The sequence below is a fragment of the Anomaloglossus baeobatrachus genome, chromosome 9 (assembly GCF_048569485.1).
Source record: "Anomaloglossus baeobatrachus isolate aAnoBae1 chromosome 9, aAnoBae1.hap1, whole genome shotgun sequence".
Taxonomy (NCBI): domain Eukaryota; kingdom Metazoa; phylum Chordata; class Amphibia; order Anura; family Aromobatidae; genus Anomaloglossus; species Anomaloglossus baeobatrachus.
The window spans coordinates 178,167,022-178,192,443 of NC_134361.1; the positions used below are offsets into that span (position 1 = coordinate 178,167,022).

At 47.9% G+C, this 25,422-nt stretch overlaps 1 protein-coding gene across 1 annotated transcript in view; it reads right to left on the reverse strand.

Annotated features, from left to right (window-relative positions):
- Positions 1 to 9,725: 9,725 nt before the first annotated feature.
- Positions 9,726 to 25,422, reverse strand: part of TLR4 (toll like receptor 4) — a 44,894-nt gene continuing 29,197 nt past the window's right edge. Inside the window, exons 2-3 of the mRNA XM_075322816.1 lie at positions 15,805 to 15,971; positions 9,726 to 12,566 (exon numbers count right to left, since the gene is read on the reverse strand). Coding sequence (XP_075178931.1) covers positions 10,283 to 12,566; positions 15,805 to 15,971 — 2,451 coding nt within the window. The 3' untranslated portion in view covers positions 9,726 to 10,282. The remainder of the gene's footprint in view (positions 12,567 to 15,804; positions 15,972 to 25,422) is intronic.

Here is a 25,422-nt window from a genome sequence, read left to right on the forward strand (position 1 = left end):
TTTATCAAAAAGGCTTTACACACTACGATATCGCCTGCGACGCCGGATGTGCGGTACTTTCAATTTGACCCCACCGACATCGCACCTGCGATGTCGTAGTGTGCAAAGTGCCCCTAAAAGTGGCCCTTTAACAAGCCTTTTCATATGACTTGGGATTTATGCCAGATCAGAAGCTCAATTTGCAGACACGGTGTTTGGGAGAGTTCTCATTCAGCAAGATCAGATCTCATACTTTGCACTGACGAGGGACAATCATCCCTAAACACCGTGTCTGCAAATTGAGGTTCTGATCTGGCATAAATCCTAGGTCATATGAAAAGGCTTGTCAAAGGGTCACTTTTGACTTTTAGGATTGCTACTTCCAATAGGTGGCACTAGTGTTCATCTATCTGGGATAAATACCTACATATCTGGGCAGAAAGGATCCAGCTATAAATGAAGGTGGACACAGCCTGGTTATAGGGCAGAGTGCTGAGTCAGAAATAAATTGATATATAATTTATTAAGACTGGCTTTTTTATATTATTTTTGAAGAAAAGTGAACTGGACTAATATGTGCCAAATTTATGAAAAGGCGAGCACTCCTTATTGAAGTTGGTACAAATTTTAGCTGCTGTGCACCTCCCCCAGAAATGTACCCCAGCTAGAATCTGGAATAGACTTCTGTAATAATTAACACAACTTTTACACGCAGAGAATGTAGACGTGGCATTGCTTAATGTATATATAGGAGCCTGTGGCCCCTTTGGTGCTTTTATTCCCTGTATTTGTCCTGATGAAGGGGATGATAATGCCCCTGAAACACGTAGACCCATGTGAAGAAAGGGATCGTTTAATATCCTCGTGTGGACCTGTGGTTTTGGCGCGGTATTCAAACCCGTTCTTCTTTCTACTCTGCAAACCAATTTAACATCAGTAGCATAGAGAAAACGTTTGATGAATTGCTCTCATAGTATAAACCTTGATATCTGTTGTCCGATTTTTTATTTCGAAGAAATTGACATTTTTCTTAATATGGGAATGAGCTGTCAAGATCTATGGGCCGGACACAGATCTCCCAGAGAATCTGCTTCCATAAATGTTCTTAAATGAAAGTGGGCCCAGTGTGAGACATGTAGATCGGGAGAGTAGACTGTCAGTCATTACATGTCTCACACTGGTAACACCCGCTTTCATTTAAAATAAGCTCTGTAGGAAGATTCTTAGGAAGATCTATGTCCAGTCCGTAAATCTTAACAGCTCATTTACATATTTGGAAAAATGTGGATTTCTCTGCAATAATACATCGAACTGAAGATATCAAGCTACAATTTTATTGAGCTTTTTATGCGCGACATGTCCATATAGATGGCTAGGGAGGGTTGAGCCTATGGACACATTTGCTCTCATGAAGAGACCTTTGTAGTAAGAAGTGGCTAACTCATTAAGAATTAGACACATCTTACAAATGGTGTGTTCTTCCTCCAGAAATGTAGAAATGTTACTCCAGGAGTACTTTTCTGGTATAATTTATGCGGACATTTTAATAAATTTGCCTAATGGGTAGAGTTGAGCGCGGTTCGTGGTTCGAGGTTCTCCAGTTCGGGGCTCGAGTGATTTTGGGGGCTGTTCGAGATCGAACTAGAACTCGAGCTTTTTGCAAAAGCTCGATAGTTCTAGATACGTTCGAGAACGGTTCTAGCAGCAAAAAGCAGGGCTTTTTACAGCTAGAGTGTGCAGGAGCCATCGCTGGCAGCCTGCCAGAAGCTGGTAACCAAGATAAACATCGGGTATCCAAGCAAAACGCTTTGGTTAGTAACCCGATGTTTATCTTAGTTACGTGCAGGAAGCCCACACTTTCCCGCTCAGCTCGCTCCGCCCCCTCCTGCCCGCGGCATGTACACACGTACACACACACACACACACACACACACACACACACACACACACACACACACATGGTCCCGCTCGGCTTACCTGCGGTCGGCCCGGGGGCAACAGTCCTTGGCACTGGAAACTGTGGCTGCCGGCCCTTTAAGGCTCACTGTGTTCTCCTGCATTGAGCATCATCTGTGGGCGGAGCTACCGCCCGGCGTCCTGCTCGGTCGCACAGATGAAGGAGTCACAGTGTCAGCCAGCGACCCCCAGCAAATCGCTTCCCTCCGGCGCTGTGTGGGCCCCATCTGCACCGTGACCTGATCAGTATGTGGGACATCACTCCCTCCCCGCCCCTCCCTGTCCCCCCGTGCGTGTGTGGGCCCCGCAGAGCCGTGTGTGTGGCCCCCGGAGCCGCGTGTGTGGGCCCCGCAGAGCCGTGTGTGTGACCCCCGGAGCCGCGTGTGTGGGCCCCGCAGAGCAAGGTGTGTGTTTGTATGTATGCATGCAGCAGAGCAGTATGCGTGTCTATATGAATGTATATATGCAGCAGAGCAGTATGCGTGTCTGTATGTATGTATGTATATATGCAGCAGAGCAGTATGCGTGTCTGTATGTATGTATATATGTAGCAGAGTAGTATGCGTGTCTGTATGTATGTATGTATATATGCAGCAGAGCAGTATGCGTGTCTGTCTGTATGTATGTATGCAGCAGAGCAGTATGCGTGTCTGTATGTATGCATGTATGTATGCAGCAGAGCAGTATATGTGTCTGTATGTATGTATGTATATATGCAGCAGAGCAGTATGCATGTCTGTATGCATGTATATATGCAGCAGAGCAGTATGCATGTCTGTATGCATGTATATATGCAGCAGAGCAGTGTGTGTGTGTCTGTATGTATATATGCAGCAGAGCAGTATGCGTGTCTGTATGTATGCATGTATGTATGCAGCAGAGCAGTATATGTGTCTGTATGTATGTATGTATATATGCAGCAGAGCAGTATGCATGTCTGTATGCATGTATATATGCAGCAGAGCAGTATGCATGTCTGTATGCATGTATATATGCAGCAGAGCAGTATGCGTGTCTGTATGTATGCATGTATGTATGCAGCAGAGCAGTATATGTGTCTGTATGTATGTATGTATATATGCAGCAGAGCAGTATGCGTGTCTGTATGTATGTATGTATATATGCAGCAGAGCAGTATGCGTGTCTGTATGTATGCATGTATATATGCAGCAGAGCAGTATGCGTGTCTGTATGTATGCATGTATGTATGCAGCAGAGCAGTATGCGTGTCTGTATGTATGCATGTATGTATGCAGCAGAGCAGTATGCGTGTCTGTATGTATGCATGTATGTATGCAGCAGAGCAGTATGCGTGTCTGTATGTATGCATGTATGTATGCAGCAGAGCAGTATGCGTGTCTGTATGTATGCATGCAGAGCAGTATGCGTGTCTGTCTGTCTGTATGTATGTATGTATGTATACAGAAGAGCAGTATGCGTGTCTGTCTGTATGTATGTATGCATGTATGTATGCAGCAGAGCAGTATGCGTGTCTGTATGTATGTATGCAGCAGAGCAGTGTGTGTGTGTGTCTGTATGTATGTATGCAGCAGAGCAGTATGCGTGTCTGTCTGTATGTATGTATGCAGCAGAGCAGTGTGTGTGTGTGTCTGTATGTATGCAGCAGAGCAGTATGTGTGTGTCTGTCTATATGTATGTATGTAGCAGAGCAGTGTGTGTGTGTCTGTCTATATGTATGTATGCATGCAGAGCAGTATGTGTGTGTCTGTATGTATGTATGCAGCATAGCAGTGTGTGTCTCTGTATGTATGCATGTATGATGTGTATCTATGTATGTCAGTGTATATGACTGTATAGATTTGTCTGTTTATATGTATTTTTGTGAGTTTGTCTTTAAATATGTATATGTACGTGTATGTATCTGTGTATGTGTGTGTGTCTGCGTGTGTATGGGACCCACTGAGACTCTTCCGCCCGGGGCCCACAAAAACCTGGAGCCGGCCCTGCCTGCGGTGATGAAGTCCCGCCATCCCGACCTCAGCGCTGTCACTGTCCTCCATGGTCGCCGCTTGTCACATCACCTTCTCTCGCTTCCGACCCGAGACTGACTAGCGGTGACGTCACGGGCCTCTCGCGATTCTTGGCTGTGAAGGCGGCGGTCATTGAACTTAGTGACAGGGGCTGTCAGCAGTGCTGGAGATCAGCGCAGGTAATGTACCTCGCTGACAGCAGCACTTGTCATGCCCTGCAGTGACCTGGGCTGACCCATTGATGTTAGCTCAGGTCACTGCACTGCTCTCCCAGCCAATGGGGAACATCCTGCTCTTCATTGACTGGGACAGTGTGGATCGTCATGGCAACCCCTTGGATTACACCAGACCTGGATTTGTTTTTCATTCTAATAAATTGGTTAAAGAGGGAATGTTTTGGGGAGTGTTTTTTCAAATAAAAATGTGTTTGTCGTCTATTTTTTTTATTACTGACTGGGTTGGTGATGTCGGGTATCTGATAGACGCCTGACCTCACCAACCCCAGGGCTTGATGCCAGGTGACATTACACACCTGGTATTAACCCCATATATTACCCCGTTTGCCACCGCACCAGGGCGCGGGATGAGCTGGGGCGAAGCACCAGGATTGGCGCATCTAATGGATGCGCCACTTCTGGGGCGGCTGCGGCCTGCTATTTTTAGGCTGGGGAGAGTCCAATAACCATGGACCTCCCTAGTCTGAGAATATCAGGCCCCAGCTGTCTGCTTTACCTTGGCTGGTGATCCAATTTTGGGGGACCCCTACGTGTTTTTTTTTTAAATTATTTATTTAATTTAAAATAACAGCGTGGGGTGCCCTCAGTTTTGGATTACCAGCCAAGGTGAGGTTGCCAGCTGTGGTCTGCAGGCTGCAGCCGTCTGCTTTACCCTAGCTGGCTACAAAACTAGGGGGAACCCTACGTCATTTTTTTTTTCATTTTTTTGGCTAAATACAAAGCTAAGCACCCCTTAGTGCCACATGAAAGGCACCAAAGGGTGCTCCACTTTTTCTCCACTTTTTCTCCATTTTTTTCTCCACTTTTTCTCCACTTTTTCTACATTTTTTTTCTACATTTTTTCTCCATTTTTTCTCCACTTTTTCTTCACTTTTTCTCCACTTTTTATCCATTTTTTCTCCACTTTTTCTCCACTTTTTCTCCATTTTTTTCTCCATTTTTTCTCCACTTTTTCTCCATTTTTACTCCACTTTTTCTCCACTTTTTCTCCATTTTTTTCTCCACTTTTTCTCCACTTTTTCTCCATTTTTTTCTCCACTTTTTCTCCACTTTTTCTCCATTTTTTTCTCCACTTATTCTCCACTTTTTCTCCTTTTTTTTCTCCACTTATTCTCCACTTATTCTCCACTTATTCTCCACTTTTTCTCCACTTTTTCTTCACTTTTTCTCCATTTTTTTCTCCACTTTTTTCTCCACTTTTTTCTCCACTTTTTCTCCACTTTTTCTCCACTTTTTCTCCTTTTTTTTCTCCACTTTTTCTCCACTTTTTCTCCACTTATTCTCCACTTATTCTACACTTTTTCTCCACTTTTTCTCCACTTTTTCTCCACTTTTTCTCCACTTTTTCTCCAATTTTTTTCCACTTATTCTCCACTTTTTCTCCACTTTTTCTCCACTTTTTCTCCACTTATTTTCCACTTTTTCTCCACTTTTTCTCCACTTTTTATCCATTTTTTTCTCCATTTTTACTCCACTTTTTCTCCACTTTTTCTCCATTTTTTTCTCTACTTTTTCTCCACTTTTTCTCCACTTTTTCTCCTTTTTTTTCTCCACTTTTTCTCCAATTTTTCTCCACTTTTTCTCCACTTTTTCTCCACTTTTTCTCCATTTTTTTCTCCACTTATTCTCCACTTATTCTCCACTTATTCTCCACTTATTCTCCACTTTTTCTCCACTTTTTCTCCACTTATTCTCCACTTTTTCTCCATTTTTTTCTCCACTTTTTCTCCACTTTTTCTCCACTTTTTCTCCACTTATTCTCCACTTTTTCTCCACTTTTTCTCCACTTATTCTCCACTTTTTCTCCACTTTTTCTCCATTTTTTTCTCCACTTTTTCTCCACTTTTTCTCCATTTTTTTCTCCACTTTTTCTCCACTTTTTCTCCGTTCTTTTTCTATGGTCGGTCTACCCATTAGCTCTGCCATGCATACTGTAGCTCTACACCTACTGCACATGTTACTTTATGATTGACATCTCTTTCGTACCAGAGCTGTCTAAGTCTACTCTGACCCCATATTTGTCATTACTATATTGTCCTTGTACTGTATTATGACATTTGTATCATGTGTTTCATTTCTTGCTGTGTTGCAATTTTTTTGCTGCATCCCAATTGTACCTCTACATTGTTCGAGTTTGTTATTGTTCTCTCACTCTTATGTGATACTGATTATTGTCATTTTTCATGATTACATGCAGATAAGTCCAATCTGACGAAGGCTCAGGCTGAAACGTCATTTGTAACTTGTTTTGGACAAAAACATATATGCTTATGAAAAAAAATTTTTTCTTAATACGGACCAATAAAGAGTGATTTTGCATTACTATCCGTTGTGACTTACTGACTTAGTCTGGGAGATTTAGAGTGCCGAGGTTACTCACTAATTGTATCTATTATTACCTCTGAGCACCTATATACCAGTGAGCAGAGCTTCCTCTACAGTAGTTCTCCTGATTAGGCATGCCCTTACCTCATGAGCAGGGCATTGCAGCTTTGGTAGCAACCATTACGACATGGACTCTGCTGCTGTGGACCCGGGGAGAGTGAGTGCAGATTCATTGCACCCACACTCCTCACATGAAGGGTCCGCACTCCTAGAAAATGGGGGATACGTTCCCTGAGTGTCTCCCCCCCATATTCTAGACGGTCCAGAGTCGTCGTGGGACCCCTTTATTTTTTTTCTTACAATAAATTGGTGAAAGAGGAAATGTTTTGGGGACTGTTTTTTCAAATAAATTTCTTTTGTCGATTTTTTTTTTTTTGTTAGTACTGACAGTTTATGATGTTGGGTATCTAATAGATGCCATGACATCACAAACTGCTGGGCTTGATCTCAGGTGACTTTACAGCTAGTATCAACCCGATTTATTACCCCGTTTGCCACTGCACCAGGGCACGGGATGAGCTGGGGTGAAGCGCCAGGATTGGCGCATCTAGTGGATGCGCCACGTCTGGGGTGCCTGCGGCCTGCTATTTTTAGGCTGTGAAGGCCCAATAACTATGGACCTTCCCACCCTGAGAATACCAGACCACACCTGTCCGCTTTACCTTGGCTGGTGATCCAATTTGGGGGGGACCCTACTTTTATTGTGTAATTATTAATATTTATAAAATAATTATAAAAAAGAGCCTGAGGGGACCTCCACATTGGATCCCCAACCACGGTAAAGCTGCCAGCTGTGGTTTACAGGCTACAGCCGTCTGCTTTACCCTAGCTGGCTATCAAAAATGGGGGGACCCAACGTCATTTTTTTTTTTAACCATTTTTTAAATAGAAAAAATTAATGGGCTTCCCTGTATTTTGATTGCCAACCAAGGTAACGGCAGGCAGATGGGGGTGGCAACCCATAGCTGTCTGCTTTATCTGCGCTGAGAATCAAAAATACCGCGGAGCGCTACGTCATTTTTTTAAAGATTTATTTTTACAGCACTGTGATGTCTAGCAATCAAAATACAGGGCAGCCCATTTTATTTTTAGTTATTTAAATAAATAATTAAAAAAAATATATATGGGCTCCCGCTGCATTTTTTGTATTGCTAGCTAAGGGTAATCCAAGCAGCTACTGGCGGCTAACCCCCACTGCTTGGTGTTACCTTCACTGGCAATGGAAAATCCAGGGAAGCATTTTTTATTTTTTTTGCCAAAAAACTACAAAAAAAAGGACGTGAGCTTCGCCATATTTTTGTATGCTAGCCAGGTACAGCAGGCAGCCACGGGCTGCCTCCAACCCCCAGTTGCCTATTTGTACCCGGCTGGGAACCAAAAATATAGGGAAGCCCGTTTTTTTTTAATTATTTCACTTATTTCATGAAATAATTAAAAAACAAATGACGTGGGCTTCGCCCCATTTTTGTGTCCAGCCGGGTACAACTAGGCAGCTGGGGATTGGAATCCGCAGCACAGGTTAGCCCGAGGTTTCTGGGCCCCTCTACTGCGGATTTCAGTCCGCAGCCGCCCCAGAAAATGGCGCTCTCATAGAAGCGCCATCATCTGGCGCTGTATCCAACTCTTCCAACAGCCCTGGAGCCGGGTGGCTTGTTGGGTAATCATGAGTTAATACTGGCTTTGTTTTACTAGCCAGTATTAAGCCAGAGATTCTTAATGTCAGGCACGTTTGACCCGGCCATTAAGAATCTCCAATAAAGGGTTAAAAAAAACACCACACAGAGAAAAAATACTTTAATAGAAATAAATACACAGACACATTAGAGACTCCATCTTTATTACCCCCTGTCAGCCCTCCACGATCCTGCTCTTCTGTCTTCTTTCTTTCTAGTGTAGTAGTAGTGACGATTGTAGTGAGGATGAGATTCACCAGCTCATCACTTGGGGCTGGGGAACCTCCATCCTCACTACAATGCTCACTACAATCCTCACTAGTGTAGTAGTAGTGACGATTGTAGTGAGGATGAGATTCACCAGCTCATCACTTGGGGCTGGGGAACCTCCATCCTCACTACAATGCTCACTACAATCCTCACTAGTGTAGTAGTAGTGACGATTGTAGTGAGGATGAGTTTACCCAGCTCATCACTTGGGGCTGGGGAACCTCCATCCTCACTACAATGCTCACTACAATCGTGCAGCCTTCACTCCGTGAGTGATCAGTGCTGGCTGTCAGCGGTAACAGCGGTAACGCTGACAGACGCGTTACCATAGCAACGGTGCTCTCGGAGCCGCGGTTAGCGGTGACATCACCGCTAACTGCGTTGCTATGGCAACGGTGATCTCCGTTAATGACCGGCTGTGACAGCCGGTCCCTAACGGAACGGGGAGTCGACCGTGTGCTAGAGCATGTCGCCGGTACACGGCAATACACATATGTGCACCGTGTACCGGAGAGATGCACTCGCAGGTCCTACATGACGTGTCATAGTCATGTGACCAGTCTGTAGCCAATGAGATAATAGCCACGTGACTGGTCACATGGCTATTCTGACGTCACGACAGGTCCTGCATCTCTGCTGGCAGTGCCGGTCACGGGAGGATTCAGCGATCATCGGATGGAATAGCGGCAGGAGACAGAGTGCAGAAGGGATCGCGAGGACCGGTAAGTGTTATGGCAATGTTTATTAACTGTTTGTGTACATTTATCATGCATTTTTATGTGTTTGTGATTGCCTCCCATTCTAGCCTATACGTTCGAGTTCGGTTCGTCGAACGTTCGACGAACCGAACTCGAACGGGACCCCCGTTCGGCGAGCCGACCTCGAGCCGAACCGGGACCGGTTCGCTCATCTCTACTAATGGGCTTCATCTCGCCCCATCCCAGTTGCGGCAACTTTGGCGAAACTGGCTGGGACTGATGACAAAATGCCAGAAGTCGCAACAATTTTGTACAACTTTCAGTTGATAGAAATGTTTGCAACATTCCAAGGTTTTGTTGCCAGAAATCTGGAGAAAATGCCTTGATAAATTGGGCCCAATACCTATTAAATTTAATGAGGTTGAGCTGCAATATCAAACATAGCCCAAGGATAAGAGTGGTGTTTTTTCTGGTTTGCATTCACATAAAATCCCAAAGGCTACATAATTAATGAAATTATACTTTTAATTTAACCACACATTAACACAAGGGCACCATCAACCCTCTGGACTGGATTCACTCCAGCGGACATGGAAACATTCATTCATTAAAGGGATTGTCCACTACTTGGACAACCCCTTCCCATTCCCTTTGTTTGCTCCCGTAAAAATAAATAAGCCTATACTCACCTCCGATGCAGCTGCGGTTTTAGGGATGTTTGAAGATGCGTTCCCGGGGCCCACGTGACATTGTTATGACACGTGAGCCATGTGACCAAACAGTGCTGGCTTCCTTCACCCCACCTTCGGATATTTGAGCAGGAAGTCAGTGCAGTGTCCAAAGGCGAGGAGACATATGCTGGGCGCTGATTGGTCGGGAGGCTTGAGTGTCATAAAAATGTCACCTGGGTCCTGGGAACATGACTTCAGACAGCTGGGACCACGGCCACACCGGAGATGAGTGTAGGCTTATTTACTTTTACGGGGGCGAACAAGGGGAATGAGTAGGATTTGTCCAAGTAGTAGACATCCCCTTTAAGTGCATTGTGCATAAGTCCATTTTTTCACGAATAGTCCAGTTTCTTCCCATTATTTTCATAGATTCATTCTATTATGTTCATTCTGGTCCTCACACAATTCTTCATCAACATCCAGCGGCGGAGCGCATTTTGTAGTTTCATCCCCTTGCTGTAAAGCTTCTTTTAAACGCCTCCAGAAAACTTTTCTCTCCACATATCCATCCAACCACTTGAGGTAAGTGTTCTTTCGAAGATATTTGTTTAGTCCAATCATATGTTTAAGATGACCCATGTTAACTGCCTCCAGTAGAATAACAATGATCCCGCATTGACTTTCCAAGAACTGCCAGGACATGACCATCTCGAATTCGTAGCTGCACCATTTGCTCTCAATAAAGTTTTGGGAAAGTATAATCAAAGCTTTTCTGCTTCTACGAATGCCTTCATTCAAGATATTGGTAGTGATGGGCATGCCTGGTATAAAATCTCGGTAATGTAGGCATAATTGAAAGCTTGGGTTACCTCCTTCTAATTTGGGGACCAATTGCTCTTTTACCCATTCTTCATCTAAGCTGGAATGGATGACAAATGCATCGTATTCCTTTTCACAATTTTCGGTTTTATCAGTATGTAATAAATAGCAAAGATAAAAATACCTTTTTTTATAACAATAAAATATACCCCCAGTAATGACTATTATAATTATAAAAATGCTGAAAAATACATAAATAATCATATTACAACTTAAGTCCACCTTACTAAGCTGCATACCCTTGAGATATTCTGGTGTGCTACATTTCAGATTTTCCCTAAATTTCAGTCCTCTCTGGCTTTGCTCATTGACCCACGACAGAAATGTTTTCTGGTGGCACGAACAATCATACGGATTATGTGACAGGTCCACATTTACCAAAATTTTGGATATAAATTGAGTTGTTTCTTCAGTGAAGGTCTGGAAACTGTTGGAACTCAGATTTAACATGGTGAGAGCTATTAATGGACTGAGCATTAGCAGCTGGAGATCTACCAAGTGGTTCTTACTGAGGTCTAATGATTGCAAAAACTTAAGACTGGCAAATGTCTCAATGGGAACATACTTCAGTCCACAAGATGAAACGTCCAAGAAGCGAAGTTGTGTCAAGTTTTCGAATACAGAAGCCAAGATATTGATATTGAAGGTAGTGTGGGATACTTTAAGGACTTCTAAATTCTTCAGGCCACAAAAAGAGCACTGAATTGAGAAGTGGCATGGTGTGTACGACAGGTCAAGGTAAAGTAGTCTTTCCATAAAAAAAAAGATTGGATGTGTCCCTACGTTGGTCAACTTTGTGTGACTGAGATCTAGCACACGAAGGTGAGACATGTTTAGGAATAAACTGCTCAAGCTTATCTGAGGATTGTAACTGAGATTTAGATATTTAAGAATAGGTGCCCCATTGTAAATCAAAGCACAACATGGGTCAATATATAGATTATTCCTGCTCAAGTCCAAAAATTCAAGGTTAGGGGCTTCTATTCGGTCTCTGAAGATGGAGAACTCTTCGTTTCGTGTTATCCGAATCTCTTTCAGTTCTTTCAGCCTTGAGATGACTCTCGATGGCATTTTAGTGATCAGACTTTTCTTTATTTCAATCTTTTGAAGGCTGGAGGTTACAAATTTAAAGTCCAAAAAATGTAAATCTGTATTTATCACCCGAAGAGATGTGATATTTCTAAAACATTCACAGAAGGTATTTTCGTCCGAAAAATGCAAACCACTTATTATCACCTTCTTAATGTTCATTTCACATAATTTTTCGAAATGTTCACTATTTACCACAATTTTCAAACGAGAGTTTCTGTAATGGCCAATCACTACTGTCTCAACACAAAGTCCGTACATGGCATTTAGGCTCCTGTTCATAATATCTGCATTAGAAAAACAGCCTTTTAAATGTAACATACGTAAAGAAATGAGTCGAAAAGCACCAGGATCAATGTGCTCTATATGGTTCTGAGATAATATGAGAGAAAAATTGGAAATATTTATATTCCGTAGGTTCTTTAGGTCATTTTCTTTTATTTCATTAATCTGGTTTGCATGGAGGTCCAGAACGTGCAAGGAGGACACATAGGTGGGCAGGTACAAACTCTTTAGCAAGTTCTTGCCAACATTCAGCTCCTTTAGCGAGATAAGGTGAGCCACAGGAAGCTTTGATAGTGAAGTAAGAGATGTCTCAACAACAACAAGTCGCTGTAAGGAACCAAGGTCCAAAAAAGTCAGTGAAGACCAAAATCCTATTGGGTTTCCAGTGAGGATTAGTGTATGCAAATTCTCAAGGCCAACGAAAGCATGATCTTCAATTGTGGTAATACTGCACCTATAAAGATGTAAAAAGTATAAGACAAAGGTATACAGACTGTAAGATGACGACTGACCTCATTGTACAGTGCCTACAAGTAGTATTCAACCCCCTGCAGATTTAGCAGGTTTACACATTCGGAATTAACTTGGCATTGTGACATTTGGACTGTAGATCAGCCTGGAAGTGTGAAATGCACTGCAGCAAAAAAGAATGTTATTTCTTTTTTTATTTTTTTTTTGAATTGTGAAAAGTTTATTCAGAGGGTCATTTATTATTCAACCCCTCAAACCACAAGAATTCTGTTTGGTTCCCCTAAAGTATTAAGAAGTATTTCGGGCACAAAGAACAATGAGCTTCACATGTTTGGATTAATTATCTCTTTTTCCAGCCTTTTCTGACTAATTAAGACCCTCCCCAAACTTGTGAACAGCACTCATACTTGGTCAACATGGGAAAGACAAAGGAGCATTCCAAGGCCATCAGAGACAAGATCGTGGAGGGTCACAAGGCTGGCAAGGGGTACAAAACCCTTTCCAAGGAGTTAGGCCTACCTGTCTCCACTGTTGGGAGCATCATCCGGAAGTGGAAGGCTTATTGAATTACTGTTAGCCTTCCACAGCCTGGACACCCTTTGAAAGTTTCCACCCGTGCTGAGGCCAGGCTTGTCCGAAGAGTCAAGGCTAACCCAAGGACAACAAGGAAGGAGCTCCGGGAAGATCTCATGGCAGTGGGGACATTGGTTTCAGTCAATACCATAAGTAACGTACTCCACCGCAATGGTCTCCGTTCCAGACGAGCCCGTAAGGTACCTTTACTTTCAAAGCGTCATGTCAAGGCACGTCTACAGTTTGCTCATGATCACTTGGAGGACTCTGAGACAGACTGGTTCAAGGTTCTCTGGTCTGATGAGACCAAGATCGAGATCTTTGGTGCCAACCACACACGTGACGTTTGGAGACTGGATGGCACTGCATACGACCCCAAGAATACCATCCCTACAGTCAAGCATGGTGGTGGCAGCATCATGCTGTGGGGCTGTTTCTCAGCCAAGGGGCCTGGCCATCTGGTCCGCATCCATGGGAAGATGGATAGCACGGCCTACCTGGAGATTTTGGCCAAGAACCTCCGCTCCTCTATCAAGGATCTTAAGATGGGTCGTCATTTCATCTTCCAACAAGACAACGACCCAAAGCACACAGCCAAGAAAACCAAGGCCTGGTTCAAGAGGGAAAAAATCAAGGTGTTGCAGTGGCCTAGTCAGTCTCCTGACCTTAACCCAATTGAAAACTTGTGGAAGGAGCTCAAGATTAAAGTCCACATGAGACACCCAAAGATCCTAGATAATTTGGAGAAGATCTGCATGGAGGAGTGGGCCAAGATAACTCCAGAGACCAGTGCCGGCCTGATCAGGTCTTATAAAAGATGATTATTAGCTGTAATTGCAAACAAGGGTTATTCAACAAAATATTAAACCTAGGGGTTGAATAATAATTGACCCACACTTTTATGTTGAAAATTTATTAAAATTTAACTGAGCAACATAACTTGTTGGTTTGTAAGATTTATGCATCTGTTAATAAATCCTGCTCTTGTTTGAAGTTTGCAGGCTCTAACTTATTTGCATCTTATCAAACCTGCTAAATCTGCAGGGGGTTGAATACTACTTGTAAGCACTGTATATGTACCACGGAAGTGGTGTAAACCTGGAGGTCCTTTCTGGTACGTGTAGAAACATATTTTGCTAAAATGTTCATTGGGACATCTTTACAGGTAGCTGGAGAGATGAGTGGGTCTGGTTATCTACATACCCCCGCCCGTGGGTGAGTCTGAGGCAGTGTCGGACTGGCTACTGGAGGAACCGCCAGTAATACTAAGCCTGGCTGCGGTTACCTGATTTGAACTCCGGAGCGCTCACCTGAGCTCCGGAGTTCAGCTCGGCATGTCCGCAGCTGTGACATGCACTGAATCGCAATTGCCAGGGAATCAGTCAGCGCTCGTGGTTCAGTCCTGCAAACCCTGAGTTCAGTCTAGGCTGCACTCCGGAGCTCAGGTGAGAGCTCTGGAGTTCAATGCAGGTAACCGCAGCCAGGCCTGGTATTACTGGCGGATCCTCTGGTAGCCAGTCTGACACTGGTCTGAGGTGTCACTCCTGACATGTAAAATGAAGTCTGTTGTTTGACACATGTCAGAGTTTGTGGAGCAGTGTGTGAAGAAGCAGCTTCTGGCCTCCGACACACATCCGTGCCGCTGATACGTGTTTGCCATTTTTTGCACGTACTGGCGGCACGGAGACACGTTCAGCAATGCTACCCTATTGTAGCAGGCACACACATGTAAAACCACATGGAACTTGTGTCCATGTGCGTTTGTACGTGTGTGCGTTTTTCTACATGCTGACATGTCCACGTTTTCTCCGGCAGCATGGGTGTCACACGGCCCGCACCCGTACAACACGGATGTAGTGTGGATGTGGTACCATGTGACACGCGCCGGAGAAAACACACGTGTCAGTGAAAAAAAACAAAACATTTACTCACCTTCTCCAGCCCTCCTGTCTCTGCCGCTGGTGCCACTTGCTGCCGACCGCCGCTCATTATGCTCATTTAATATTCACTTCACTGCGGCCGGCAGCAGCAGCAGCAGCGGGGAGACGGGAGGGCTGGAGACCGAAGATCAGCACCACGGACAGCAGGAAGAACCACGTGAGTATGCAAATTAACGGTTCTACGTGTGCTATCGGGGACAGCACACATAGAACACACGTGGACCGCAAGTACCCGAGACACATACTTACCACACGCAACACGCAGGGTAAATACGTCTCTGCGTGTTTTTAACGGAAGTGTGTTTCAGGCCTCTGAGAGAGAGGAGGCTGCAAAGCTCTTAGAGATAGGAAACCTCTGGAAGGAACCCCAGCTGAGAAAGCTGAGGGTTAGCTTCAATCGTCGGAAAGTGAGTGATTGGAGGCTGAGGGAGCTCCACTCGGATACTACTGAAAGAAGGGTATCCAAAACTTGTGCGAGAGGACCATGAGGTAACTGACCAGAAATCCGTGTAAAGTGTGTTACAAAGGCGGTTTATGGTATGACCTGACTAAACTTGCTGGACTTTAATGATGTGCGTTTCGGTGGGCTACCTTTGAGACGCAGCCAAGTGAGTTAACCCCATCACTTACAGGGTGTGAAGTGTGTGTAATGCCATAAGAGACAAGCACCTTCACAAACCATTTTGAAGGATCTTTTGGAACACTCACCTTGTAAGGTCAAGAAGTTCAAGTTTAGACATCTGGAAGAAGTTCTTCCTGTGAAGACTCCTGAGTGGGTTAAAACTAAGGTCTAGTCTTATGGTATATGCAGGTAAATACGGGGGCACCGCAGAGAAATTGCAATTACAGCAGTGCAATGATCCTGGAGGAAGTTCCTAGAGTGAATAGAGAAATGTTCTGTTAATATTACCGTGGATAACATTATGATCACTCAAGTTTGTAGTAGTCACTGGGCAGTTAATACATAATGCTAATACAATGCAGAATAAATCTGTGGTTGGCAGAAGAGTCTAAAGGGCCATTTACACGCTGCGACATCGCCAACGATATATCGTCGGTGTCACGGTGTTTGTGACGCACATCCAGCGTCGTTAGCGACATTGCAGCGTGCGATAGGCAGGGGCAATCTGCAACGATCGCAAAAGAGGCAAAAATCGTTGGTCTGTGAGACGTCGTTCATTTACCAAAAATCATTGTCTGGTCAGTAGCGAGGTTGTTCCTCATTCCTGCGGCATCACAAATCACTATGTGTGAGACCGCAGGAGCAACGATCATCTCCTTACCTGCGTCCACCGGCAATAAGGAATGAAGGAGGTGGGCGGGATGTTCCGGCCACTCATCTTCACCCCTCCTTTTCTATTGGACGGCCGTTTTGTGACGTTGCTGTGACGCCGAACACACCTTCCCCTTGAAGGAGGGATTGATCGGCGGACACAGCGACGTCGCAGAACAGGTATGTGTGTGTGACACTGCCGTAGCGATAATGTTCTCTACGGCAGCGATCACCACATATCGCACCAACGACGGGGGCGGGTGCTATTGCTCGCGACATCGCTAGCAATCGCTAGCGATGTCGCAACGTGTAAAGCACCCTTTAATCTGATCCCTCTGCATTTATAAAATGGAAGCATAATAAAAAGTGTCGTACATTATATAATTAATCAAATTACTTCTCAAAGATATACACAAGCATAACGACCATTTGGAACTTCATGCTTACAAGAGCTGAAGGTGGAATTTAAACTTGATTAATTTTTTGCGCCATCCTTCACCCCTATTAATAGTGCCAGAGGAGTGCAACCCTTTAATAATACCAGCAAATTGCACCCTATTAATTGTGACAGCAAAGTATTGCCTTGCTGTGTCTCTATAGTAAGAAAAAAAAATATGTCTTCAACAAAAGAGCCTCTAGTTGTAAAGGGAATCTGTCAGCAGGTTTTTGCTATGTAAACTGAAGCCAGCATGCTGCAAGGGTTAACCCTATATTAAATAGAGAATTCAGGGATGCCGTTCTTGTCAAGGTCTGATCTGTTGTTTACTTGCTATGTTTGTTTAACCAGCAGGACCATTATCATTGCTTGGACTATAAAGTCAACCGCACGGCAGTCTGGAACACCCCCTTCTCTGATTGACACCTCACTGTCAATATACAATCTCTATTGAGAGCCAGGTGTGGGTGGGAGCAGCCCTTTCAGCTCTGCTACATGACTAAAGCTAAGGCCATTTTCACACTGTGTTCCTATCCCTGTTTAGTGATCTCATTGGGGCTTCTGTCCGAACCCCCGCAAAACGGGTTTCGGACGTATGCGCCGATGGGGCCATTGACTATAATGATGCAGACGGAATTACAGTGTGCTCTGTCATGCACCATTTTTGGGGAAATACACTTAACGAAGGTGGCCTCCCAGACGTAGTATACTGTGTCTGGGAGTCTGCCTCCAATAAGCCTATACTCCTGAAAATGGTGCACGACAGAGCACTGTGACTCTGTTTGCACCATTATAAGTCAACAGCCCTGTCGGCACATATGTCCGAAACCCATTTTGCGGGTGGTTTGTATGGAAGCCCCAACGGAATGACTGAACAGGGACGCAGCAAGTAATCTGAGTGAGACATCACTGGATTCAGGATCTCTTTGCCTACATTATGCTGCTTTCAGCTGAGGTAGCAAAAACCTGCTGACAGATTCCCTTTAATTAAGAACAAGTATGTACCCAGCTCATCTCAGATATTTTCAGATTCATGCAATTTCGGGGACACAGTAAAAATGAAACAAACAAATTCCCCAAAACAATGTTAGTTATCTAAAACAGTGATATGTTGCACAATTTATGATTCAAGCTTAAAAGATCTTAGTTGCTGAGTTGACATGCCGTGACTAAGGTCTTCCAAGCTGGAAACATGTACATTCTATGCCTTGAATGTTGTACCATTTCTGATTTGTAATAAATCCTTCATTTTTTGAATATCGGATACTGAAATTCTTATATTCTAATATGAGTGATCTTGTAAAGTTCACAGAGACTGAGAAATATAGTGGAATCCTACAAGTGTCTACATTACACATAGTTATTATTCCGATTGTTACGCTTCCTTGTTAGTGTAACGCCCCTGCAGCCGGACAGAGGCTGCGAGAGAGTGCAGATCTCCAGAGAACAGCTCCTGCTGAGGAGATGCCACGAGACCAGGGCTGATAACATCTAGAGGAAGGGGATGGAGCCAAGGACTGGGGACCCTGGAGAATGTTGTACCTGGTGGCGGTTAAGGTGTACGCTACCGGGCAAGAGAGAGACAGAGAGGCGGCGAGGCCCCAAGATGCTCTATGCCACAGGGACAGCACTAACGCACACGAAAGAGAGAAACCCCCAGAACACCTCACCGGACCCTTCCTCCTACCTGCCCGGGACCGACCAGAGGCTAGAGGAGGCGAGGACCAGCACTCCTGTGTGATGTGGAACAGACTGTAAATAAAGAGAAGCTGGAATCCGCATTCCGTGACTGGTGTGAGTAATGCTACAGCCCCGTGCCCCCGGTGTCCCTGAGGACTGCTGCCCTGGGTCTCATTAATCTCCCGTGGCTCCCCCGCTCCACCCGTGGGGAGCGATTCCATCTGGCTGCCTGTAACACCTGACCCGGAGAGAGACTGTGCAGCGGCGGCTGAACACCTGGCCGCATACCACGGGTGGCGCTGCTAGCACGCCGTCCCCATCCCATACCGTTTCCTGGGGAGAGCTGTGGCAGATTAGGCCGAGACCTCAGTGGCTGCGGCAACTGATGGCAAGCTCCCTAGGAACCCCATTACCCTCCTTCCATCTCCCTTGTCACACTGGACTGACTGTCAGACTTTCCCGTTATTGAAACCCGCCGGGGTCACGGAAGCCGGGTCGGGTCATTCACAGCCGGATCTCAATACCATCGGCCCGGTGACCGTGCCAGCCCTGGAGGCCCCGGCGCGGGCGTTTCATTAGCTTTCTTCATGGCCCGGTAAGCCCCTTTCTTTGGTTTGGTACTGGCTACACTGGAATACTGAGTCTAAAGGAATTTCCCCATTGTTTACCCTTAAACCATGGTCATGTGATGCCCCAGGGCTATGGGGTACTCACTCCCGGGTGTGTGTGACACTCAGAGGAGTCGCGGTCGAGGCTGATGCCCGGTTCCGTGACCCTGGGGGCAGGTCCGAGTATAAAATAAAAGGGGGTAAAAATAAAAATAAGGAGTTTGTCGACTACGCCCCTTGTGGTGTGTGGCTAGGTTATTTGAGCCGCCGCTTAAGGGTTCTACTGGGGCTGATGGAGTTGTGCAGCTTAGGTGTTGTGGGCCCTCGACAAGCAGGGCTGGCCCATAGCAGTGGATGATGGAGGTTATAATAGGGGATAGTCAGTGTGTGTGTATGGACACGGTAAGGAAACAGTCCACAACAGTATTACAGTTTTAATTTGCCTTGTTTTACTCAAGTGTTTGGCCCTGCTGGTGCCGGATCCAGGTGTTCCCGCTCCCCTTATTCTCCGTTGCAGCTGTTACCTTGGTTGGCTGTCCTCCGTGCACACTTGTTGTTGATGGGCTCCCATGGCCTAGAGCTACTTGGGAACCCCTCTGTTTCTCTCTTGGTCCTATTGCAGGCAACCTGGACTATTTAAGGGGTTCAGTCCCTGGTCCCCTTTTTCCTGCTTGTGTTTCAGACTTTTTGGGTTGGCGATGGACCCTGGAGGTCTTCTCGCCCGGCAGAGTTAACAGCTGACCATAAAGTGTCCCACTGTCCTAGGGTCTGCACCCCGCCTTGTGTTGAGTACTGTGAGCCTTGGTTCCAGACTTCCACGGGTTCCTGGAGTCTGTCGCTTCCACAAGTAACCCATGGTCCCTGGAGTACCGGTTCCGTACTCCACAGTCCCTCACTCCTTTTACAGCACTCCGGTGTTACTTCAGGTCAGTTTCTATACTTTCCACTTTCTACTACTTCACTCTTCTCCTTCTTGCTTCTGTGACGCCCTGGGCAAGCCAGGGGTCACAGGTCATAACACCACCACACCCTACACCCCAGTTAGGAACACCAAGGCTAACCTAAAATCCTTGTTGCCTTCCTCCAGGGGCTGATATCCACACCAGGGGGGGTGGGCCAGGTGGTTGGCTCCGCCCACCGAGGAGTTCACAGCCCTGGAAGCGGGAGAACCAGGCAGATAAGAAAAGTTAGTGAAAGTAGAAGGAAGTGAAGTGGTGGAGGAGCAAAGGAGAGAAGCTGAAGTAAGGGAAAGTGACAGTTAAGACAGCCTGAAGCTGGTCCGGGTGTGTGCCCCGGACTGAGAGACAGCAAGGTCAGCAGACGGCGGTGACTGTCTGCAGGGGTGGCTGTTTGGAGGTTGCCGAAAGGACCGCGGACGGGTGGTGGCCCGGCGGTACCGGAGCGGTATACGAAGAACAGTCAGCACCTGTGGCAGGGGCCTTTTGGATCCCGGCAAGGCTAGGAGTCGCCGTGAATTTGCCAAATCTGTTAGTGAAGGGGACCTCTGGGTCTCCCAACAAGCAAGTCCCGACTGAAGGCAACAGTCCAACTGTTACAGAGAGACACCGCCACCGCCAGGGCACCAGTTTCTCAGGGCCAGCGCCTGCGGGCAAAGTAGGGCTCCTCCGGTCCATATCCAAGCCCGGGAGCGGGTTACCAGTGGGAACCCATCGAAACCATCATCATCTTAGGTGCAGGAAAAGGGACCGTCACCGTCAACTACTGGGGAAAAGCAAGTGTGACGCCCTGGGCAAGCCAGGGGTCACAGGTCACAACATCACATGCACCCCACATTCCCGGCAGGTACATCTAGGCTAACCCAAAATCCTTGTTGCCTTCCTCCAGGGGCTGATGTCCACACCAGGGGGTGGGCCAGGCGGTTGGCTCTGCCCACCGAGGAGTTCACAGCCCTGGAGGCGGGAGAACCAGGCAGATGAGTTTAAGAGGTGAAAGTAGAAGGAAGTGGTAGAGGAGCTTGTAAGAGGAGTTAAAGTGGAAAACTAAGGAACAGTTAAGAAAGCCTGAAGTTGGTCCGGGTGTGTGCCCCGGACTGAGACAGCAAGGTCAGCAGACGGCGGTGATAGTCTGCAGGGGGACTGCTTGGAGGTTGCTGGAAGGACCGCAGACGGGTGGTGACCCGGCGGTACCGGAGCAGTATACGAAGAACAGTCAGCACCAGGGCAGGGGCCTGTCGGATCCCGCAAGGCTAGGATTCGCCATAATTTGCCAAATCCGTCAGTGAAGGGGACCTCTGTCTCCTAACAACCAAGTCCCGATTGAAGGCAACAGTCCGACCGTTAAGGGGAGACACCGCCACCGCCAAGGCACCAGTTTCCCAGGGCCAGCGCCTGCGGGCAAGAGAGGGGCTCCTCCGGCTCATATCCAGGTCGGGGAGCGGGTAACCGGTGGGGACCCATCGCTACCAAAAGACTTCACATAGGTGCAGGGAAGAGACCGTCACCACTAACTGCAGGGAACAGCAGCACCGCAACCGTCCGAGGGACCCGTCCAACCAGCCGTTTTTTTACCGAGAACTGTGTCGTGTTTACTGGCTGAGTGAGTACCTCCGTGCCGTGCGGCACAGCGCTGCCCCTGCGCCCCTGCACCTCCACAGGACCCATACCCGCCTGTCCACCATTCCAACCCCATCACTGGGCCCCGGGAGCACCAAACCCCCCTTCCCACGGAGGGGCAAATCAACAACTGGCTGCTCCATACCATCCCTCCCGGGCTCCCCAGACAGAGCAGCGGTGGTGTCCACTTAATCACCACAACCGTGGGTGGCGTCACGGACAATAAACTATCCCAAAACCCAATCCCCTTTCACTCACGGGTGAGGAGCGCCGCTAGAGTCCCCGGGATCCGGCCCATCGCTCGAGCCACCGAGCAGCGGCAGCAGCAGGCCGCAGCAGCCTCAGCGGCAGCCGGACCCGAGCAGTGGGAGAGCACGGCGTCCCCTCCTCCGCCCGCGACAACTTGGCGTCACGAACAGGATCTTACCGCTCTGCCATTGGGTAGAGGTGCACCTTGTGACCGCCGGAGGTATCCGGCCGGAAAATTTCAGAAGTCGCCATCTTTGGCGCGAAAAGTTCCCGCTCGAGCGTCTTCTCGAGTAGTAGAGGCGCGAAGGCCAAAACCCCGCCCCGATAGAGGAGGGGCCGGAAAGAGGCTAAGGGGGACGGAAACAAGATGTCTGCGCCTGACGGAGCCGCTGGAGGAGCGGTGGTCGCAGCCACAGTGGCACCCGTGGATGGGAATGGGCCTGCCCAAGTCCCGGCCGCGCTGGCGGGGGGTGCCGTGGCCCCCGTGCTCGCTCAGGTGATGCCGTTCTCCTTGCCCTATGCGCCCGGAGCTACCTGGCTACCGCAGTATGACGGGAAACCTGATGCTTTACAGGTCTTCCGGAAAAAGCTTAACCTGTTGCTAGAACTGTACCCCCTGACCGATAAGCAACGTGCAGCGGTAGTGCTGGGCCAGTTAACCGGTGCGGCTGAGCAGGAGGCGGAGACCTGGGCCGAGGGGGACCGGCTCTCTGTAGCCACCATCTTTGAGAAGCTACAGACTGCCTTTGAGACCCGGACCGAAGCTGAGCTGAGGATGCAGTTTTACCAGTGCCGGCAACGGTCTGTGGATAGCATTCGAGAGTATGCTTTACGTCTGCAAACCGCCCTCCGCACGCTAAAGCGGGTGAACCCTATGAATGAGGCGGACAGCGACAAGATGTTAGTAGAGCAATTTGTGCAGGGGATGAGATCCCCTGAGGATCGCAAACAACTCCGGCTGTGGGCCCTAGAACACCCTGATGTGGACTTTGCCGTGTTAAAGGAACGGGCCATTAAAGCACTGCAGCCCCCAGCTTCAGAAATCTTGGAGCCAGCCCCGTGGCCCATTGAGACGGCCCCCGTGGTGGTGTCCCCTGCCCTACCAACCTTTCCAATACCTACGGCCCCAAGCAGCACGATGGAGGAACTGGCAGCCCAGGTCCGTCGCATGGACGGAGACTTCGCCAAGATTCTTGCTGCACTCCAACCTTTGACCAGATCTCAGCCTCCAGCACCGATACAGCTTGCCGACAGCCCTGAGGATGTCCCCTGGATGCAGCGGAGAAGTGCTAACAACCCGCGGAGCAGACCTCCAACCTGCTACAAGTGCCGTAAGCCTGGGCATTACTTCCGACAGTGCCCGTTAAACGAGCAACCCCTGGGGCCCCGGGCCAATCCTCAGGAGTAGAACCCCGTGGCCCTCCAGACTGGCGGGACCGGTATATCGGGGCCCGGCCCATCATCCCCGTGGCTGTGGACGTCATACCGGTGATGGCTCTCTTGGACACTGGATCACAGGTAACCACCATACCATACACATTGTACCAGCGGTATTGGGGGATAGACGAGCTGGCACCCCCAGATACTAGCATAACGCTAATTGCTGCTAATGGACTCCCATTGACCCAAGTGGGGTATAAACAGGTGGCTATGACAGTGGGGCAAGCTGAACTGCAACACCAGGGTATGATTGTGATCATGAATGAACCCAGTGATCATAACCCGAAGATAGTGCTAGGAACCAATGTGATGGAGCACTGTATGGGTGATGTGTTGGCCCTACTGCAACAGCTGGCCGCCACGGCGGCGGGGAGCCGACAAAGAGCTGTGCAGCGTGAGATCCGAGCCTTGATGTACCGCCAGCATGTAAACTCAACAGGAGGAGAGATTGGTGGAGTGAGGGTGATGGATGTTGCTCCGTTGATTGTGCCCCCTAGGAGTGAGATGATGATTTGGTGTAGGGCAGCAGTAGGGCCTCAGGGGCGTGACTACCCTGCCCTGATGGAGCCCATACCCTCCGAGCACTGGCCCACTGTAATGGCTGACCGAGGGGTGGTAGACGTAAAGAAGGGGAGAGTGCCCGTGAGGGTACTGAACTGTGGGGAGGAAGAAGTCAGGCTTCCCCGGTATGCCACCATTGCCAAGCTGCTCACCCTGGATCCCCACACCATCCATGAGGCCACCCCCTCAGTTTCCCCAACTACTACTAGCACTCCCTCGCCTCAAGGGGAGGTAAATGAGTGGCACCAACAGCTACATGTGGGCACTGATGATACCCCTACACATCACAAGGCAGGGGTATACAGGGTGGTGCGGGAGTATGAGCAGGTTTTAAGCAAACACCCACTAGACTTTGGGCAGATCAAGGGGGTCCAACACCACATCCCCACCGGTGAACACCCCCCTATCAAGGAGAGGTACAGCCTATTCCCCCTGCACATTACCAGTGTGCCAAAGATATTTTGAGGAACATGAAGGAGGCAGGGGTTATTCGGGACAGCTGTAGTCCCTGGGCCGCTCCGTTGGTACTGGTCAAGAAGAAGGATGGTACCATGCGGATGTGTGTGGACTACCGGAAGATAAATCAGATAACGCATAAAGATGCCTACCCACTGCCCCATATTGAAGAGTCTTTGGCCGCACTGAGAACCGCAAATGACTTCTCTACTCTTGACCTCACCAGTGGGTACTGGCAAGTGGCAGTGGCCCCGGAGGACCGGGAGAAAACCGCTTTCACCACCCCAATGGGGCTCTGTGAATTCAATAGTATGCCGTTTGGGCTGTGCAATGCCCCTGGAACCTTCCAACGGCTGATGGAGTGCTGTCTGGAACATCTAAACTTCGAGACCGTCCTGTTATACCTGGATGATGTGATCGTGTACTCCCAGACGTATGAAGCCCATCTGGAGCACCTAGCCGAGGTGTTCGCGTCCCTTTCCAAATACAGGATGAAGTTGAAGCCCTCTAAGTGTCACCTGCTGAAACCCAGAGTGCAGTACCTGGGGCATGTGGTGAGTGCGGAAGGTGTCGCCCCCGACCCTGAGAAGATCACTGCCATCCAGGACTGGCCAAGACCAACCACCGTGAGGGAAGTAAGGCAGTTTTTGGGTCTGGTGGGGTACTACCGACGCTTCATCAAGGGGTACACGAAGATGGCTGCTCCCATGCAAGACCTCCTCGTGGGACAGACCAAAGGTGGTAGACCCATCGGAGCCCCACTGGTGTGGGAGGACAGGCATGAGGAATCCTTCCGCCAGCTGAAAGCGGCCTTGACTGGAGAAGAGGTCCTAGCGTACCCTGACTACGGTTGCCCATTCATCCTCTACACAGATGCTAGCAATGTGGGTTTGGGGGCAGTCCTGTCCCAGGTCCAGGAAGGAAAGGAGAATGTGATTGCCTATGCTAGCCGAAAACTCCGGCCGACTGAAAGGAACCCTGAGAACTACAGCTCCTTCAAGCTCGAGCTCCTGGCACTGGTGTGGGCTATCACCGCAGCGGTTCCGCCAC